The sequence below is a fragment of the Bos taurus genome, chromosome 10 (assembly GCF_002263795.3).
Source record: "Bos taurus isolate L1 Dominette 01449 registration number 42190680 breed Hereford chromosome 10, ARS-UCD2.0, whole genome shotgun sequence".
In the NCBI taxonomy this organism is placed as follows: domain Eukaryota; kingdom Metazoa; phylum Chordata; class Mammalia; order Artiodactyla; family Bovidae; genus Bos; species Bos taurus.
Genome location: NC_037337.1, coordinates 9178974 through 9201128, shown reverse-complemented (window position 1 = coordinate 9201128; position 22155 = coordinate 9178974). Strand labels below are relative to the sequence as shown.

Below are 22155 nucleotides of genomic sequence, written 5' to 3'. Positions count from 1 at the left end.
TTTTTCACATGAAGCCAAATATAAATAGGAAGCATTATGTACCAAAAATATCCTTGAACAAGGTCACAATTAATGAATAATATATTGCTTCACATTAAAAAAAAAGTCTCTGTATAAATACTTTTTTCCTAGGTCTTTATAACATGCTGGCCACTAAAATAAGGGAATTAATGTTCTTTCCTAATATTATCTCTTTCTTATATAAACAAGAAAAATAAAGAGAGGTCTTCTTATTGTCTTTAAAGATTATGTGAAAGATATCTGATATTTTTTTAAATAGAATTAATAAAAAGAACAATTATTTATTACATCCTGGGTGCCTTTCCAGTACAGCACATATATTGAACTAGGGTTCAGGTAACTAGTCTTTATCTATAATTCCTTTGAGAAAGTCCGTTAATCTTCTTGCCTACTAACTTTTCCTTATACAATGGGGAAAAAACTGTCTTCCTTTAAATAGAAGAATTCCGTACCCACACTTGGCAGCTTGTAGGGTCTTAGTTCCCTGACCAGAGATTAAACGTGGGCCACAACAGTGAAAGTGCCAAGTCCTAACCTCTAGACTGCCAGGAAATTCTTGGGGCACAGCCATTTAATTTGACTGCTTTGAAAAGTATGTTTCTCTTAACTACTCAAACTTATCCGGCTTTGGAGTGTGGCCAGGGCAATAATAACCAGTAACTAACCCAGGTAGTGTTCTTTGATAATATTTTATAATCATTATTTGTTTAAACCTCATAATTATTATAAGTGATGGTGATTGTTATTCCCGTTTTGCAGATGACAAAACGAAGGTTCAGAGAACCTAAGTAAATTGCCCAAGTTCCCATAGCTAGTAAGTGATAGAATTGGAATACCACTTCATATCTGAGTCCACTGTTCACGCTCTTACTGCATTTTATTATGTAACATAATGAGAGGAAGCTTGAGGTTGTTGCAATTCTGGACTGTCCTTAGTATTTATTAGCACCACTGTTTTCAGGTTGTGACAAATTATCTCTATTTAGAGACAATTTTTTAAAATATAAAACTAACAAGTTCCATGTTTCTCCTTGCAACTAAGTTTGGTGATTTCTCCTCAAATATACATACTACTCTTAAGTATTCTTCAAAAAGATTGGCTTATTTATGAAACATTTGGTCAGATACTAGCATACAAAGAGAATGTTCTTTGTTGTAAGTAATACTGTCTCCTAATTTCTTTTGCCTGTTTGTTTTTATGTTTCTGTCCCTTTTCATTATTAGGTACGTAATGTTTTGGCCCAAGTAGAATCACCCTTTTATCCCACCCTACTTCTACCCTTATCCCTCCTCCTTGCTGCCCCAATCCACACACACACAAAAAAAGTTAAATAAAAATATCATCTCAGAAATTGATAGCAATGCCATGCAGTTTAATTTGGTCTCAGCAGTGTTCTTATATTGGCTGATAGATTGGCTGTTTGGCTGGCTTCTTCCATTTTCTTGTGCTCTTCTGAGCATTAACTACCTATAGGGACAGTACTTGAATAACCTATTTTCTTATATTCATTTCACCTGTCCATTTGAACAGAGACAGATTGATTTCTTTTTCATTTTGCTGACTACATTGTGGAAATTAATAATTGGTAACTTATTATGGAGAATAATTATAACTGATGGAACTTGGTTGGAAAAAACTCACTCTCCATTGATGCCATGTAGAAAACAGTTTCAATCTACTTGTCTCTGGACACATTGACTTGAAATTATACTATGAAGACTTAATTAAATATAAAAATAACATATATAGTTCTATTATCAAATTTGGCTGCAGTAGTGTAGAAAGTAATGTTCACATAATCTTTCTTGCCTTTCATTCTACCTCATCCCTCTCTAAAGTTGCATCAATGTATTTATGCACATAATATATGTGTGACCCTAGTCTTACTGTAAAGTCATCTTACAGGGTCATGTCTTATTACTATGAAATTTAACTTAGCAAGAATAACAGCCTAAGTTTAGACAATCTAATACTTTAATCAAAACAATATGGAACCTAGTCACACTGACACTAGAAGTCACTTTGCATTACACATTTCCAGGATATTAGCTACTATATATATTATGCCACTAGTAAATTTTCAAGATTCCTTGCAGTTTTTGTTTTTACTTGGTTCTAAAAGATCCTTTTCTCTCAGTTTTGCATATCAAGGGTATTTTGCTTTATAAACACATCTACTATCAATATTTTATCTTATATTGAAACTTTAAAATTAGTGCTGTTATTTTTTTTCCTCTTCTCTTTACTCTTTTATTTCCTTTGCTAAGAATGATACAATTATCATAGTCATAACATACCATAACAAAAATTAAAATACTTATTAGTCTTTACGCTTTAAAACCTTAAACTCCATGAATAGAGAATCCATGGCCCTGTCAAAATATTATGCCCCTCTGAGCATAGGCGCCTGCTTTTCTTTATATGATGACTTAGTCTTTTCCTGACAGCCATAGTCTAACTAATTTTTTTTTCATAAATTGACCTGACACACACTTTACTAGCCTGCAGAAAAATGTATTTGTTTGGATTTAAGAAAAATACGAACTTTACTGTTTATTAAATATAGGAGAACTTTGTTTATAGAATACTGTCTTTATTCATATCTGGAGGACAGAGCATTTTAAACATACATAAAAAGCAGTATTGTTGATCTTATGTTAGTATCTTACTCAAATATATTTGAGTAATTTTTGCTCATTTTTCTATTATTGTCCAGATAATAATTTTCCAGATTACTGAAGCTTACCTTTGTAAGCAACATATCTTAAGCCCATAAGCCCTCTACAGCAGTGGTTTTTAAACCTAGCTTTATACTATATTCATATGGATATCTTAAAACAAATCTGTCAGACCTGTACCAGACCAATCAGAATCTTGGGAAGTGGGTACCAAGTGTTAGCATTTTTAGCATTAGTATTTTTATTATTGATATTAGTATTTTAAAAAAGTATTCTCAGGTGATTCTGACAGACATCCAGTGCTGAGAACCATTCTTGTATAAGAACCTCAGTCTTACTGTAAATTTCTTTACAACAAATGTTACCCTAGCAGACTGGCACATAGTGAAAACTCTGAAGTGTGATAAATAAATGCGTCTTAACTGTTCTTGACCTTTTAAAAAATACACATTTCTTGCCCTTTAAAAGAGAGTGTATGAAACATTTAACTTTTTCTTAATGAATCAAAATCACACTTATGAAAATAATTTATTTTACTTCAATACACTGTGTTAAAGTTTTTAAGGGTCTGTCACTCAACTGATAGTTTTTGTGCCAGACACATTTAAGATATATCAGTGTACAAAATATTCAAATGTCTCTGATCTCCAGATGCTAATGTTTTGCAGGGATAGACTGACAATTACAATAAATATATAAATTGTATACAGTAGTATATTAGAAAATAATAAGTGCTATGACCAAAAAACAACAAAAAAAATTAGTGCAAAGGAAGATCAGCCTCCACAGGAGGTTGAAATTTTCGGTTGAGCGGTCCTCCCTGAGGTGGCACTTGTACAGAGTCTTGAAAGAAGTGAGGAAATGAGCCATGTGGTCATCTGGGGTGAGGGTGCTGGAAGTAGGATCACCTTTGGAGAAAGGCCTCAAGGAGCACGTCTGGGGTCTTTGAAGACCCTGTGATGAGTGGCTGGAGGGAAGTGGGCAAGAGGGAGAGCAGCAGCAGGAGTCAGGTAGCGCTGACGAGTTTTTATCGTAAGGGCTTCATTTGTTCTAAGTGAATGGGAAGCCTTTGCAGACCTTTTCAAAGAAAGAGGGGCTTGATTGGAATTAATAAAATCATTCTAGCTGCTGTTTTGAGCCAGCTTGGAGTTGGGGTGAAAGATGAAACTAGACACAAGATAGCCAGTTGGAGACTATTACGGTGATCCAAGAGGGGGGAGGCGGGCTCTGAGTAAGGTGGTGAAGGACCAAGGGGCCTATAGGTTTTCTTGGTGGATTAGATATCTAGGATATGACAAACACACAAATCAAGAATTACCCCAGGGTTCAGGTGGTTGAGATGGTACAGGCTATTTGTTGCCTACACTAGATGTTTTCTTTTTTTAAAAAACCTCAGTATCAAGGTAACTCAGCTGATAAAGACTCCACCTGCAATGCTGGGGAGACCCTGGTTTGATTCCTGGGTTGGGAAGATCTCCTGGAGAAGGGATCAGCTACCCACTCCTATATTCTTGGGCTTCCCTGGTGGCTCAGATGATAAAGAAGCCGCCTGCAATGCATGAGACCTGGGTTCAGTCGCTGGATTGGGAAGATCCCCTGGAGGAGGGCATGGCAACCCATTCCAGTATTCTTGTCTGGAGAATCTCCATGGACAGAGGAGCCTGGCAGGCTACATACAGTCCATGGGGTCACAAAGAATCAGACATGACTGAGCGACTAAGCACAGCACACAGAACATCAAGCTGTGAAATTGAATTTCTTACTGCTCTTACTACTTCTGCCTCTAATTGCCCTTATCTCTTCTAGACTGTCTTACTTTAGCTTAAATCTTCTATAGACCAATGAATACAAATGTATCTAAAATTATATGTTATATATAAGGTTGTGGATCTAAAATAATAGGCTCTGAGTGAGAGTTTATGTTTCTCTACTTAGGGGTAGTGGGAATCAGTCTTAATGCCAAGACTTTTCAGTGTTGCCTTTTCTACTGAGGCTTTAAACTTCCTTCTGGTTTCACAGAGTATTCCGAATGATTAAGTCTGCCTGAAGACTACATCCCTTTTGAGAATTCCTTGATATTTACAGTTTTACTTTTTTTTAAATCAGGCAAAAGAATGGACCCCAGCAGGAAAAGCAAAGAAAGAGAATCCTGATAAGAAATTTTATTCCGAATCTGAGGAGGAAGAGGACTCTTCTGAGAGCAGCAGTGACAGTGGTGAGTCTTTAATTCATTGGAAAGCCTTGTTCACCGTGGCTTATAGGCCGTGCTCCCTGCAGAACGCGGAGGCCCAGAGCGTAACATTCAGCCAGCAGGTTTAGGTGAAGTGTACACGATTGAAACAATTCCTTTCATTTACATGTCAAAGTAATTTTGATACGTAAGTTTTCAAAGTAATTTCTAACCGCTTTTTATTTGACATTGCCTCTTAGACCCATAACTAAAAAATGACAGAATTGAAAAAAGAGCTCATGCTTTTCTGAATTCTAACCCACACTGCCTGGGATGTTCATTAACGTGTTGAAAAACATAAATTTACATTTGGCAAGGCTTTGTTTTCAGTATTTGACAAATTAGTCTGTGGTGTGTTATTTTCTGAAGTAATAAGCTGAAAAATGGGGAAAATTACTTCAATCCAAACAGCTAATGCTAAAAATATGGAATTTCAGGAATGACATAGACCATTGAGAAAGATATGTTGTGTAGTTAAGAGTGTCTCACAGATATTTGTCTCCATCCCATTTATTCACAAGCTCATGTTCTATTTAGAGTCTAACCTTTTTCAGTATGTATTTGAAATATTCCAGTAACATTATGGCTTTTCATGGCATTATCTGAACATGTATAGTAGGGATATTAAGAGTTCCCTTTTAGCTACCAGAAGAAGGAGAAAACTTTTCTTATTAGAAGATACCAGTTTTTTTTCCAATGAACACGTCTTCTTGAAGATAAACAAATTTCCTCAAAGATTTTTCTAACTTGAAAATTTAAATAAATGGTACCTGAAATGAACTGGATCCAGATTTGGTTTGAACTCCCATATAAACATGAAAAGTAACTTACATGCTATAAGTTTTTTTTATTATTGTTTATAGCATAAGCCAGTTATCTAAGTTAACATGTATGTGTGCTTAACTTTGACTTCACAACAAATTCAAGACACCCTTAATCAACAGTTTTGTTTTCTAAAGTTTGGGTAAAGGTAAATTTTGCTCTTTGTAAAAAGTCACAATGGGACTTGGCTTGATGGCTCAGTGGATGAGACTCCACCTGCCACTGCAGGGGACATGGGCTCGATCCCTGGTCTGGGAAGACCCCACATGTCTCGGACCCGGTATAAGGTCACGCGCCACAAGGGCTGAGCCTCCGTGCCGCAGCTACTGAAGCTGGTGCGCCACGGCAAGAAGCCCTTGTGCCGCAATGAAGGGGAGCCCCTCCTCGGCACAGCTCGAGAAGACCCGTGCAAGGCAGCAGAGGTCTAACACAGCCAAAAATAAACAAACAAAATGATAGATTTTTTTCTTTTCTTATGAAATGATAAAGAAGAAAATTTTAAAAGCTCAAGGCGATGAGTGCCTTACCATGTGGTAGTACTGTTGTGTTGTAATCACCTTTACGCATTTCAAATCATTTACTCTTCACAACAGCTCTGATGGAGCTTTGCTGAAAAAAAAAAAAAGCCAAGACCCAGAGAGGTTGAATAACTGCTCAGTCTTACACCTTGGTATGTGTCAGGGCCAGGATTTGAACATGGGCGTTCCAGCTTGAAAACTCATGCTTATCACTCTAGGCTATTCCAAAAGAATACAGGCATTCCTAGCTTTTTGCTGTGTGATACATAAATTAATCTTCATAGAGTAGATACTACTATTTACCTATTAGAATACTATTTTAACTAGAGGTTATGTTCTTCCCTGGGGACACTTCATCAGATAGATCATAGGCCAAGATGGTTGGATGGCATCATCAACTCAAGGGACGTGAGTTTTTGCACACTCTGGGAGATAGTGAAGGACAGGGAAGCCTGGCATGCGACAGCCTATGGGGTCACAAAGAGTTGGATACAACTGAGTGAGTGAACAACAGCAACATATTCCTCCCTGAGGACACGTCATCAGATAGATCATAGGCTAGGAAAACAGTGTGTCCTCTTATCCAGGATACAACTCTGTACATGTCATCGTTTCAGCTACCAAAAAGTTATGCTTCCTGTTTAAAATACACAAAAACATGCTGTATATGGGGCTTCCCTGGTGGCTCAGAGGTTAAAGCGTCTGCCTGCAATGCGGGAGACCCGGGTTCGATCCCTGGGTGGGGAAGATCTCCTGGAGAAGGAAATGGCACCCCACTCCAGTACTCTTGCCTGGAGAATTCCATGGACGGAGGAGCCTGGTAGGCTATAGTCCACGGGGTCGCAAAGAGTCGGACACGACTGAGCGACTTCACTTTACTTCTTCAGTGAGCCCTAGTATGCCATAATTTATACAGAAAAGTTTTAACTTTGTAGTTCCTCAGTCTAACTTTATCATTTCTTTGACTTATGGAAAACTCTTACACTAGCTAAAGTAAGTACTTTTTGATTAGTGATTTTGCTTTGTTGCCTTTGAATTAAGGAAATTTTGAAGATGATTTGAACAGCTTTTTTCCCTCTCAAAATTTGTTCCTAAGATCAATAATCCCTTCTATTTCTTTAAATAAAATTTCCCATTATAAGTAGAGGAAATAAAATATTTCTTTATTCTTATATCATCCTCATTGTTCGTTCGCTCAGTCATGTCGGACTCTTTGCAACCCCATGGACTGCAGCACGCCAGGCTTCCCTGCCCTTCACCATCTCCCGGAGCTTGCTCAAACTCACGTCTATTGAGTCGGTGATGCCATCCAACCATCTTTCCCTCTGCTGTCCCCTTCTCCTCCTGCCTTCACTCTTTCCCATAATCAGGGCCTTTTCTGATGAGTCATCCTCATAATCAGTCTTTAAATAAAAAGTTTGCTGTAGCTAAGACATGTATGGGTTTGGGAAGCAATATATGCTCACATTGTTTTACTTGGTGGGTCTTTTCTATTCCTTCTCTGGGTATTGGAGCCCCACTGTGCTCACTCTGCTGCAGGGTTCTGGAGGTCTGAGTGACCGGACAGCAGATATAGAGACTATGGATCCAGTGGGGTCCACTATGTGAAAACTCAGCATCTCATTTCATTTGTGATGAATGTTGATACTTGCTTCTGTCCCTTGTATTTATTAAGTGGCTATAAATCAAAGAGCATCTGGTTATTTTTTTTTTCAGAGAGTGAGTCTGGAAGTGAAAGTGGGGAAGACGAGGAAGACGACCGCAGTGGGGACAGTGCTGAGGACTCGGGTGAGAGTGGGAGTGAGCCAGAGGCCGGGAAGGGAAGAGCGGCCACACGCTCCAGAGCCAGAGGGAGAGGGTGAGCTCTTGCCTTCACAAACATTCTGTGGTCTTTTCCCCTGCTCTAACACTGAGTGAAAAAATGAGTGTATGTTTATCTCTCCAAACAGGCTGTAAGTCTTTTAATATTAATTTAAAATACTGATTCACATTATTCTCCTACTTGTAATGCTCAGTTTCCATTTTGAACTTGAACAAATCTTGGGGTTACATTTTGAAAATTGGTGTAACCTTGGAAAGCCGAGTTAAGTGATCACGCAGTTGGTATGAAACACTTAATTACCTTTTGCAGCAATTTTGCTGAGAGTGAAAATTAAATCCTTCAACACTTTGCCATTATGTAACTAAGACAATTGATTTTTCTAAATAATGTTATATTAAAAAGATTATGATCCAAATATTAGAGTCAGGGGCTGTGAAGGAAGACGGTCATAAGGTATTTAAGTGTTAGCACTTTTTAAGATCTCCCATTATCAACAATATTATCATGTGTTAAAATGTCATTAAAATTTTGAGTAATTGGGGCTAATACCTTGGATTGTCTGAGTCTGTTTTCCCCACTGCTGTCAGAGAGTGGCCTCTGCAGACACGATGGCCCTTTCCCTGGGAGCCTGCTGCCCGCTCAGTTGATGAGCTTGTAGCCCAGCTCAGTCGTGGCTGACAGCACTGATTGGGGCGCAGTACGCTCTCTGCTCCTTTTATTACAGACAGTAATTAAAGCAGCTCGCCCTGCCACTTCCATAACAAACACAGCATAATGCCCTAATTATGACTTTATTAATTTAAGTCAGGATTTAATGATTTTAAAAGTGATTTATATTGTTTTTCCTGTTCAGAACAAATGAAATCTGTAGGTTAAATTAATACAGGCTTTTCATCATGCAAAGTTAAAAAGCTAGTTACCAGTAAATTCTTTTCATTAGATTAACATCTGAAACTCTAAGCAGTAAGGTAAACAATAATTACCCATCAAAATTGAGTGATGCATAATAAAATAACACTTTTACCTTTAAAATCTTATCTTAAAGGCTAGAAGCTAAGTATAGTCAGAATCATTCACTTGTTGCAGCAAGCCAGTTGCTTGGTTTGTAGTAGTCTTTTCTCAGAGAGAGTTTCTGTGCTTCTAGTTTAATATCAGAATATCTGTGATTTGTTGTTGTTCAGCCGCTAAGTCATGTCCGACTCTTTGTGACCCCATGGACTCCAGTACTTCAGGCTTCCCTGTCCTTCACTGTCTCCCAGAGTCTGCTCAAACTCATATCCATCTGTGATTACTTAGTTTGTGAAGAATGTTATATTTCTTAGGAAGGCAAAGTTTTGTTCAGAGCACTAAGTGTCTTTTCTGATAGCAGAAGTCAATATGCTAGAAGCTTATAATCATAAATTGTGTTAGTTTCATTGTTTTTTTCTTCAGAAACAGGCTTTTTTAAACTCATGTTTGAATTTTTAGAAATTGTTTGTTATATAAAAGGAAATCTCAGATAAATTCTAAACCTTATATTTTAGGTATATGTTTTAACCACTAAATGGGAGATATAAATTGCCATTCTCTGATAGGGGAAGGAAAAAAAAAAAACACTTTTTAGTCATCAAATATAATTACATGTGCTCTGAGATGTTACCATGACTTCATTTTTAATAAACAGCAATCACGTATTCCTGCACAAAAATCAGTTCAGGGAAATATCGATTCTTCCAGTTGCCTAACCACTCACCCTCCCCAGGTGTTTTTCTTCTTGACTCTTAGAATTTTTTAAAAAGCTTTGCCAGTATAACTATGTGATAATTTTTTAAAGCTAAAGAGCTCTAAGTATCTTCAAAACCACCCTTTAGTAGTCATAACTGCTGTGCTGTGCTTAGTTGCTCAGTCGTATCCAACTCTTGTGACCCTGTGAACTGTAACCTTCCAGGCTCCTCTGTTCTTGGAATTCTCCAGCCAAGAATACTGGAGTGGGTTGCCAGGCCCTCCTCCAGGGGATCTTCCCAACCAAGGGAGCAAACCCAGGTCTCCTGCACTGCAGACAGAGTCTTTACAATGTGAGCCACCAGGGAAGCCCAAGGAAACTAGAGTGGGTTGCCATGCCCTCCACCAGGGGATCTTCCTGACCCAGGGATCAAACCCACGTCTCTTATGTTTCCTACATTGGCCTGTGGGTTCTTTAGCAGTAGCACTACCTGGGAAGAATGCGTTAAAACATCTGAATTAGGTAATTGTTTATGAATTGCCTTATACTATCTGGCACAAGGTGGATTTTTAAAACAATATACACATACACGCACATATGATAAAGAGAAGTTAGACCTTCAAACTTGAGAAAATAAAAAAGATCACAAGCTCTCTCTTTTCCCCTGAGCGAACACTGTGTGTTATCTCTTCCTGGAGACCTTTTCCCCTTCCCTTCTTCCTGCCTTATTCCTCTTTCAACTTGTGTGTCTCTTCCTCTAGGAAGAGTCCCAGTCTTGGTCCGTTTTGTTGAGATGCTCCTTCAGGTATTCTCAGGACACAGTATATACTTTGTTACTCACTGTTTACCATGCTTTCTTGTCACTGCCAACTTAACTTCTCTGTATCTTCCAATGGACTGACTGTAGACTCTATAAAGGAGTAGAATGGAGATCATCTGTATCTTACTAACCACTGTTACTCTTTGCACCTAACATAGTGCCAGCTCATGAAGGGCAGTCAGTAAATATTTGTCAAGGGAATGAGTGAACAAATGAACATCAGCACTTAGGTTTGATCATTGGGTATTTTAAAACTTTAGTATTTATCTGATTATCTGACATTTTTAGTAAAATTTAGTACATTAGAAGAATTCTCTTTTGAACTGCTTGATGTTTTCTCATATATATTAAAGGGTCACATTTGGGAACATATGTAAATCATTTTCTTGGGCAGAATAATCTATAAAATGCAAGTCTGTATTAGCAAAAGTAGATTATAAGTATTTAAATTTTTAATGAGTATTTTGAGATAGTATTTTAAAATCTGCCTAAGTATTTCTGAAGTTGTTAATGTCAGCACCTAATGTGTAGTCCTAGTAAATCAAACATTTAATTATTGTTTTCTACTTATGATGTCATTTAGTCTCATTTTATGATCTTTTGCACTTGAAGTGTGTGTGATATGGTTTAGTTTTGAATGGGTTCTGATTCATTTAGTTATAGATAATACTATCTTTATTATTATTTCATTAACATGTTTTGGAATTTTTAAACCATTTTTACTGTCTATACACTAAAAAGAAATGGTTCTCAGTGAAATACACTTCCCTAATAAAGATTTTGATTCATACGCAAAATGGAAAAATGGTAATACTTGTCATTTGATTTTTCAAACTACTTTTTAATGTAAGTATCTAATATTTCAAATTTTATTATTCTGATTAGTGATTCTAAAGATGTGGATAAGGAAAAAGAAAACTCTAAAACTTCAGAGTCTTCCAGTGGTGAATCTAGTTCAATAGAAGAGAGTTCTTCGGATTCTGAATCAGAATCGGAATCTGAAAGTGAATCTGAATCCAGAAAAGTTACTAAGGTAAGAGATTACACGTTTTTGTAACAGAAAGTAAATATTCTTTAGCCTTTTTGCAATTAAGAATAAATATTTCTAAAAATTTGTTTTGTTGAAAATCAAGAAAGCAGGGAAGGAATTTAATATGTCACTGACAACTAAACACCATGTTCGTTCATCCACACCTGTGATTTTATTTTGATTTTTTTTTTTTTTTTTGGTATATTATTACTTCCCTCATAACTCAATTCTGCAGAGAAGTTAGAAACTTTTTTAACTTCACGTTTTCCAACCACAATTAGAGACCTCAGTGTTCTGAGTATGACCTTTTTTGTCATTGGCTGTGATGTGACAAGGGAAGCTTTTGCCAGATGGGAAGTAAAGGGAACTTTGACTTCCCCTTTACTCAGTACTATTCCCTCACAGAAGTAGTACTGAGCAAAGAAATATAAGTGTACATGCTTCATAAGAAATTAAGACTAATATACTTTTTAAAAATATATCAGGCATTTTGGATAATAATTTTTAAAGGTTTAATTAAAGAGTATACATTCTTTAATAAAAATGCAGTAACATATATTTAAAAACAAATGCAAGAACCACTTGTGACAGTAGAATGATTATAGGGACTTCTCTGGTGGACCGGTGGTTAAGACTCCAGGCTTCCACTACAGGAGGCCTGGGTTTGATCCCTGCTCGGGGAACTAAGATCCTGCATGCTGCACTGTGCGGCTGAAAAAAAAGAGCAATTATGGTTTTTTAGTACAATATCTGTAGCACTAAACCTTGTCTGCTTAGCAGCAAAAACAAAAAAAATTGGAAAATGTAGTTTTTAATACAAAATTCAGACTTAATATATCCTTTTGATCTTTAATTATTATTCCCATCCTATAAATGGATCGTGGTGATGCTCAGTTTCAAATGCAGTGGTTTTTATGAATAAATGTATTATTCCATGTGTTTAAAATATAATCACATCTTACCTTTTATTGAATTCAGCTTTTTTTAAATGCACTATCTTTTTCATTTATTTGTTCTAGTAACATGAATTTCTTGAATAAATCATTTGAGTAGGCAAGTATGAAAATAAATTCATCAAAGTAATAATTGTCCTCCATCCAAGATTTATTGTTAAAGAATAACCATATTTTTGAAAAAGAATAAACGTGCTTTAAACATTGGCTAGTATTTGTCTGTCTCTAAATATTCTTAATTATAGAAAAACCTATTTTAAACCTGAATTTATATTTAAAATTTATGTCTCTATGTAGTATATAACATGGGATTTTATTTTTCAAAAATTCACATAAAATCTTTGAGATTTTTAGGTTTATTAATCTGGCCTCTTATAAACTTACTACTCAGTGAGTTGGATATCTTCTCATTTCCTGCTTATATTAAATTACAAAATGATCCTAAGATTTTATTCAAAATAAAAGAGCTTTAGAAACAGAGTTTTTCAAAATAACCAAGCAAGAAATTAAGAGTTGTCAAGTGGGTACAAGTGAGTTATTCTAATGAAGTTTTGTGAAAGTTGAAAAGTTGCAGACTTTAGTACCTTTTCAGCGTTGGACATTAGAATCCCACAGAGGTGCCCCAGGCCAGAGGTTCAGTTTATTTCTTCTCTGTCACTTCCAGTGATCAGATTAAATCACTTAGTAGTGGAAAATATTTTACTGTTGAACATCATTATGAAATTTCAAAGTAATGCAGTGATCCAAGACTCGAGAAATTCAGATTTTATTCACATTGTCGATAGTTTTTTGTCTGTGTGTTTTGCTTATATAGTTTATTTTCTATATATTGTAATGCCTTTCCTGTCTGTAACAGGCAGATTATAGGATTGTTTGTTTTAATATGTATTCTCCACCTTGGAGCCACCATAACTTTTTTTTTTTTTTAAATTTCTTTCTGAGTGATTTGAAACATAGCATGCAATTACACGTGCACCAGTTTTCTAACAAAGGACAACACTGTAATTGTAGAAAAGTTCTCCTTGCACCGTCTTGTGGCTTCCACTCTAAATTATGAGTAATGGAGGCAGATGGTGGATGTTTTACCTTAATTTAGCATGACAGTATGTTAGTGCTAAAAATTCATATACCTTAAATCTGCAGCCCAGCTAAAGCTATACTTTTACTCTCTCAACCTTTTCTTTCATTTGGACAATGTATTTTAGAGATATTGAGCGTGAAAATGGGACCTTGGGGTACCTTGAATATATGGCTTTGAAAACAGTTCATTTTATGGAGATCCTGATGGGTATAGTGTTCTCCTTGTTGGAAGATAATATCTTTATGCTTCAGTTTCCTCATCTATAAAGTAGAAATGCTTTATACCTACTCTGCTTCTTTCAGTGCTATTATAAAAAAATCAGATGTGAAAGATCAATGTAAAGCCCTATATAAATATAAAACATCAGTGTTAACATTTTTAAACTTGAATATTAATTCTCTGAGAGACCAGTATTAGGGTTACAGAACACCAGTGCTAAAAGGAACCCATAATATTTTGTCACTCTTATGTCTCCTGCATTTTTCCAACTTTGTAAATACCTTTCTAGTTAGAAATTAATGGTCAGGTGTGACCCCTTATCTGAAGCCTCTGATCTCATCCACTGTCTGCAGAAGACTGACCTGCCATTCACTATGAGTATCTCCTACCTCTCTACTCTCTGACACACAATCTCAATTTACCCTCCTCCTTTATCCTTGAACGCAGCTCAGCGTAAGTGATCCCTATCCACTTAGCGTCCTGTTTCCTTTTGGGCTTGTTTAGTTGATGGTCTTCTACCTCCATTGCACCTTCAGTCTCTTTTTTTCCTTAGTTCCTCCTCCGCCAACGAAAGCATTCAGGTCTCTCCTTCTTTTAAAGACAGGAGAAGGGAATGGAAGAGAGAGACCAGAGTGTATGAGTGAGAGATTAGAAGAATAATCTAGATGTTCTCTAGCTACTACCTCTTAACCCAATTATTTCTTAATCCCATTTAAATTGATTTCTACCTCTTTTACTTCCTATAGATACTGCTCTCTGAAAAGGCAACCATGGTCTTACTCCAAAACCAGGAACCTTCTCTTAGTTTATCCTTCTCTGATCTTTTTATGACAATATCCCTACTACTTGAAACTCTCCTCATCCTTTTTCTTTTGACTTTTCTAACCCTTTAATTTTTTTATTTTTCACTTTTTACTCCTCTTCTGACACCCAAGTGTGAACATTGCTCCAAAGTTAGTGCTGCTCAGTTCACATTTTTTAAAAAATATTAATTGATGTGGGTTAATTTTAGTCCTTTATTTCCTCTCCATTTTACTGTTGTGAGACTTATTAACTCTAGTAACATCAGCTAAAACATTTCTCTGAATTACTTCTATGATAACATCTGTAAATTTTCTTACTCAAACCAGATTCTTAGACCTCTTAGGAGCTGCTGGTTTCCCAAACCTAATATACCCAGAGACATGATCTGTCATTTAGTACCAGCATGCTTTCTGTTCTCTGGGATTTGGAGCCCCACAGTTGTCTTTGACCCCTACTTCATCCCGTTTGTATGCCCTGTGGCCACGTCTTAAAGATTTTGTGTATTATTTCTCATACCTGTTTCTTCTTTCCCTGCCATCACCATTACAAGTCATGTCTTCCTTGTGTAGTCCATACACCACTGCCTTTGTCATCCTCAGACAGCTCCCCAACCCCAGTCCTTCCAGATAGCTGCCAGCTTACTGTCAAAGTCACCTATGATGATACCTCATTGTCTCTGAGTTCAGTGAACTCCTCAAGCTCAAAGGTCCAAACCCACCTTTCCAGTCTTAACCCCTCTTGTGTTCTAATCCCAATGGACTGTTCATGGCTCTCATGACATACAGTATCCTTTTCCATTCCTATGCCTTTGATCTTCTTTTTGTATCTTTTACCTTAATTATAGAAAATATAAGCTGAGGAGGAAAGTGGCCTTGTATCAAGGGTAGTTCCTCACTTCTAGATGAAAATGAGTGCATGGACTGAAGGATATTAATGACTAGAGGGTTTTACTCACATGAGTGGTGTCGGGACAGTCAGGTGAGAATGGTGTAGGGCAGTAGGTGAGAACTGCTGTTAAATTGTGTCTGTTCCTAAGTGTTTGTCATTCAGCACCATACCCCTGCATTTCCATTAAACTCAAAACTGCTGGTGTCGGTTGGTTTGCTCTGGTGTCATGTTGGTTTGTTTCTCTTACTGATTGGGAGATGGACTCCACTGAAGTCAGATATTGTCAGTAAGAACCAAAGAAAATTATCTTTCTCTTCAGTTACAGTTATTTTGATGGGCAAGCATATTTTTTTTGTAGATGTTCTTTTCTGAACTAAATTTAATAAGCATTTTAATTTTAGTCTAATCCTTTTATGAAATAAGTTGTGTTCAGCTGCTAAGTCACGTCTCACTCTTAGTGACCTCACAGCCTGTAGCATACCAGGCTCCTCTGTCCTTTACTATCTCCTGGAGTTTGTATAATACCTATAACAAAATTAGTTTTAATAGTTCTGTATCTTCAGTACTCTCACATATTTCACATGGTGTTTAGGAAAGATTTCTTTTTTACACAGAAGAGTGGAGAAAAAATTAGTAATACAGGCCATATTAAATCAGGAAGACATTCACATTTATATCACTTTATACCATGTTTTACTGATATAATTAAGTTATATTCTGCCTGTAGTTAAAGTTATGTGTTGAACAGATGGTAAAAATTTTATTTAAAATATATTTTTTAAGTTGCCAGGGTTTTTTTTTTCTTCATTGAACATGACTTCAGTGTTTTTCTTATCAGCCAATACGTTAGGAGATGGCAACCCACTCCAGTATTCTTGTCTGGGAAATCCTCTGGACAGAGGAGCCTGGCGGGCTACAGTCCATGGGGTCGCAAAGAGTCAGACACGACTGAGCGACTAACACATACGATAAGTTAGGGCATTCCCACTTACTGTAGTTGCTTCTGCCATCACCGTGCTCGTCCCACTGTTCATACCTGAACTGTGACTCAGTAGTTTTGATTATATCCTCGGTGTCTGTGCACCACCCGCTAAATAGTCAAATAAGCTGTGATTAAAATATAAAAATTTTAAGTCATAATGGTAATTTATTGTGAATAAGTTTATGTATTTCCATAAAAATATTAATAGTATTTTAATTATTTACTTTATATTAAGCATAATAATCTATCGATGGAAAATAGATATATTTAATATATTTGTACCTAATAGCATTTAATACTAAGAGCATTTCCATATTTGAATCAAAATTAAGGTTAATATGTTTACTAGCTTTAAGAAAAATAATACCATCTCTATATCCTAGCAGTGTTTAAGATGCTTTTGTCAGTGGTCTTTATCACATTTATAGAGATCTCACAAAGCTTTGTTAGTCTCTTTTTGAGAGGTGCAAAGAAGCTAATTAAATTTTTTTTATGCTCTTTGAACTGGTCACTGTCTTATGACTAGTGTTTAGATGTCAGTAAATATTGAGACATGCCTCAATAAAAGATCTACCATATGAAAGATTCTTGGGTATAAAGTAAATATGGGATGTAGTATGAACAGATTGTGGGTAAGAGTGAAAGGAACTATTTTCTGATTAGTTTTCTGCCCTATCTGTTAATAGGAAACAAGGTTTACTTGTGTTTTTCCAAGTATTTATGATTGTTGCAATTACATAACTTCTCTGAAGATGGTAGAATATTAGTTTTTACTCTGACACTTCAAAGGCTTGCCTCTTTCAATTTATGTCTTTTCCAGTTTAGTTCATATTTTAAGTTCTCCAGAACAGAAATAGCATTTCACTTCAATTGAGATCTTTAAATCAAAGTGAATGCCATTAAGCAATCTTTCTTATTGAAGTAGGTATAATCTAATAGGGAAGATTTGTTTAACAGTTTAGACTTCTTTTTAACTTGTATAGAAGTCTCAATTTTCTGGCAGTGTAATTTTGTTTTAAAGCAAAGAGTAAGTGTGAGCCTCAGATTTTTAAAATCAGATTTGTTAGATGACTTGAAGGCAAGAGAATCATTAAATTGTCTTTGGTTGGTAATTCTAACTGAAAATATTTCTTTTGGATACCTTGCCCTGTGAGGCTAGAAATAAGCCTTGAATTTTTGTTGCTTCCAAAGCATAATGTGGGTGTGACAAACTTATATTACCATTTATCCTGTTTTATAGTTTTAAATTTCAAACCTCTTTATAATGGTTTCCTGTTAGGAAGCGTATTTGATGCTTGTTGTGTTAGATCTTCTTTTTGCTTCCCTTTTTTTTTTTTTTTTTGGATCAGCATGAAGATAAACATGCATAATAGATTTTAAAAAATCCTTACAAGGTATATATTATTACGTTTTTTTGTCTGTATTCTTTGGAGCTTAATAAGTATTTCCAGGATCTTTTATTTATTATTTGAAATGAAATATGTTAAATAGAAATCAGTTTATTAACCCTGTGACTTTGTATTTCATTTTGAAAATGTTGATGTGTTGAGGTGTATAATCGAATACCATAGAAACAAATGGAGATTTGAGGATGATGAATTGATAAGTAGGTATTTTTGTAGTGAGATTTTAAGATCAGTTACTGTTGTCCTTATAAAAGTCTAATACAGTCACTCAGCTGTTAAAAACCTAATCCTCTATTTAAAAAAATATACAAAAACAAATTGTCTATCTTTCTGCCTGATCTCTTCTCAAGTACTAACACAATGGAAACAGTGGGTGATCTGTCAGTGTGTTTGGTTTGTCAATGATGGTTTTGTATAAATATTGGGAGGGTAAGAAATAAAATTCACACAGTAAAATATGATTTCGTCTGCCTTTTCTCTGCAGCTCCATGGCTCATGCTGCGGTGTGAAATTCTCATTTTACACACTTTGCAGGCGGAGCACATGAATTATGCATTGAGCAAGAAAAATCTCCTGCCTCAAGTCCTATATGCATTTACCCAGGTTCTGTCTCTATTACCAAGATGAATTGCAAATGGAGAAATGTTTGATGGAATGGGGCTCTTAACTTCTTTGTTTAGAATTCAGATTTTTATTTTTAAAGTAGATCCTTTAAGTATGAAAATGTTTTGAACTTACTATGGATTTTTTAAAATGAGAAATGAAATATAAGAGAGGAATGCCAAACACATCACGATGCTTTTTACAGCCTTGATTCGGAATGCAAGGCTTTTTCAATTCAGTAGAAATGACCGTTATCTATTGCTAATGTTGTATTTCAGTCAACAGTTATTTGCTGTACTCAGAAAGTCAATGAAATTCTGTCCTTTTGAGAGCCTTTTTTTCTTTTTCTTTTAGGCTTCTAATAAGAGACTATGCCAATTCCACATGCAGTTCTGTCCTGTGTTATATGTGACCTGATGTGTGTTTAATAGATATTGTTACACACTCTTAGCTGTGAAGTAGAAAATAAGGTATATAGACCTACCTCCAGATTTAACTTTGTCTTGATTTGATAGATTTCTAATTTTTCAGGTGGGGAGGTTACAGTTCCATAAAGACAGCCATGCACCATTGTAGGTTATAGGAAGCTACACCCATTGTGCTCAGCATGGCATTTTGATAAAGTCACATGGTGATAAGCTTTTTGTTCTATGTTCTTTCTTCACAGGAATGTTATTCTTGTTGAGATGGCATATTCATTCTGAATGTGTTTTTGTTACCTGCAACTTTCACATTTCAGCTTCAAAACTAACATTTCTTTTATTTTTCTTCCTCCAGTCCTAGCAATTGTTATTTATTTCAGGTGTGGAGAGAAGGACACATATTACTTGTTTTGTTTTTAAATAACAAAATTAAAACCCACCCAGATGATTTGGAATTTTCAGTGGCAGAAATAAATATTTTGAAGAAAATCAATGCTGATGTTTCTGGCTAGTATTTTAATGCGTATTATTGTGTGATCCTTGAAAATAATTTTTCTAAGTATTGGTGGAAGGGGGCAAAAAAGCAAGATTTAAATCGTTTTAAAATGTTACCGGATATATTATGTGATACATTGCTCTTGTTCATGTATGTTCACTGCTATAAGAGCTCTAACACTATACAGACTTTAAATGTCAGTAGAGTACCTTTTGCTTTAGTGATACCTTTCTATAATTAAAGGGCTATAGTGATACCTTTCTGTAGTTATAGGGCTACTTCAAAAATATTTGTAGTTACTTACATTAGCAATAAGATATAAACTCCTTTGGTGGCTTATAAGTAATCTGAAGGCAGGTACTAGACTGTGTCTGTCTTGGTTGTGTTACTTCCATTGCTTAGCACAGAATCTATTAAAAATTCTATACATATGTATGAATCAATGAATGACTGAATAGGTGGACAACAACATTTTGTCAAAAGCTTAAGTTTTGGCTTTCAACTTGTGAAGGTTTAATGTAAAGAAAGTATAAATTTAGGTAACCATGGCCCAAATAAATCTGTTTAACACCCTAATCCTTGTTGGTCTTTAACTGTTTATACTTCTACTCATTACTGTGCCTTTTTTTTTTTCTCATGGTTACACATCTTTTCTGAATCTCTAAACAAACTGTGACTACCTTGAGGCTTAGGAATCTAATATATGGGTATCCACATTTCAAAAATATGATAGAATAAATAAGCAAATTTGAGGTGGGAGAAGCCCTAATTATGTATAGAAATATTGGAATACTTTACCCTCCCCAAAGGAAAAGAGAAAAGAAAGTAAATGAATTCTTTTCAACCCTAAAGAGCAAGAGCCTGAAAATATTTATTGTTTTTAATGAATATCTTTGGCAAAAGAAGTCTGATGCAAACCACTGTGGAAATGTAAAGTTGCTAGTACAGTGCCTGTTACAGACTGCCTCTCAAAAAGGCTGAGCTATCCCAAGCCCATTGACAGTATCAGAGCTAAACATGTATTATTTAAGCATTTCTTTTTCTTAAATCAACTTGTTTTAAAATTATGTTTGAGAATATTTGTACACTTTCTACCAAAGAGTCACATTAGATTTTTATGTTAGGAAAAAGTTGTCAGAATATAAAATAATTATTTACTTTTAAGTTTCCTTCTGAAGGTCCTTTATAATCTCTAAGTAAAAAATATTTTTAAAGTTTGCAAGGTGAAGAAGAAATATCATGCGCTAAGTGAAATTTTGATTCAAAAAAGCATTCACATAACCATATACAAACTTAATTTGATTTTTTTCTGGAAGACTAAGCAAAGGGGGAAAATATGTTTGTTTTGAAATGTTAAGGACTATGTCATTGATTTTTAAGATAGAATATACAATAAATAAAATATTTATTATTTTATAGGAGAAAGAAAAAAAGACAAAGCAGGAGAGAAATCCTCTTACCAAAGATGTTTCACTTCTAGATCTAGATGATTGTAAGTATTGAAATTTAAATCTTTTCATCTGTGTTTAGCAGTAGTAGTTTTCATTTTTCTAGTACTTTTCATTTACATGTCTCAAAATAACATCTATTACAAAAGATTTATAGATATAAATAGACAAGGAAATATCAAAAATTGTTTCTATTAGTATTTTTTCCCATCTGTTCTGTATATCAGTTAGTTTTGTATCACCTAAATAAGTATAATTGGTCAAGTAAAATGCATCAAATTCATTTTAAGCTCTTTGGTTTTAGTGAATAATTATCCATATCTCAGAACTTCTACACTGTTAAATGTTGACTATGGGGATCAAGATATCTAACATAAGGATATAGGGAATTAGGGATGTAATTGGAAATGTAAAGGACATCACTGTTTTCTACTTGCCACACTTGGGGTGTGAACAGAAATAAGCACAAACCTTTTGGAATACAGTAAAATTTATATCTATCAATATTTTAACTGCAAAAAATCTTTGTGCACCAAATTTACTTCTAAGAAGTTAGAATCCTTTACGAAGATGTGTATTCATCTTCCTTTAAAGTCTCCTGAACTGTGAGAAAGACAGTAGCACTAACTTTGTGGGTAGGTGGATTTTGCACTAGAGGAAGAGTAACAATAAGTGAGAGTCATTTTGCAGTATAGTTTTCCTGTGCCAGATGTGGGCTATGCATTTATGTCATATTGTCATAGAACTGTTCTATATATGTTGTTTACCTTGCCTATTTCTAATAGTCATGGCAAATCCTTACTGTAGAGAAAGTAAAATATATAATACTGAAAAATACATAACAGAAACTAAAAATAAAATTGGAACCAAATTTGAATAATTTCTCACTTACTGGCAAAGATGTTTAAAGTTTACATCATTTCGTACCTCTTGGCTAAGATTTTTAAAGCAACATCCAATAGTGTTAAGGTTTGGAGAAGAAGATACCATACATATGTTTTTCATAGGCATATAAATAAGTGCAGTTTTTTGAGGTCATTTGAGCAATATCTGTCAAGATATTAAATTCCACACACTTTTTGACCTAGCATTTCTTTTCTAGGAATTTATCCTGTAGATGAACTAGCAAAATCAGATTCTTATTCCATCCTTGTTTTAGACTCTTTAACCTAGTGGCTTAATTTTACACTAAATGTCCATATTCCTTTA

The 22155-nt window shown here is 35.3% G+C and overlaps 1 protein-coding gene across 3 annotated transcripts in view; it reads left to right on the top strand.

The window, feature by feature from the left end:
- The window catches only part of AP3B1 (adaptor related protein complex 3 subunit beta 1), a 235871-nt gene that overhangs the window by 134295 nt on the left and 79421 nt on the right, over positions 1-22155 (top strand). For all 3 annotated transcript variants that reach the window (XM_010808844.3, NM_001076534.1, XM_059890677.1), the window contains 4 exons: positions 4807-4915; positions 7987-8128; positions 11500-11647; positions 20918-20990. In XM_010808844.3, coding sequence (XP_010807146.1) covers positions 4807-4915; positions 7987-8128; positions 11500-11647; positions 20918-20990 — 472 coding nt within the window. The remainder of the gene's footprint in view (positions 1-4806; positions 4916-7986; positions 8129-11499; positions 11648-20917; positions 20991-22155) is intronic.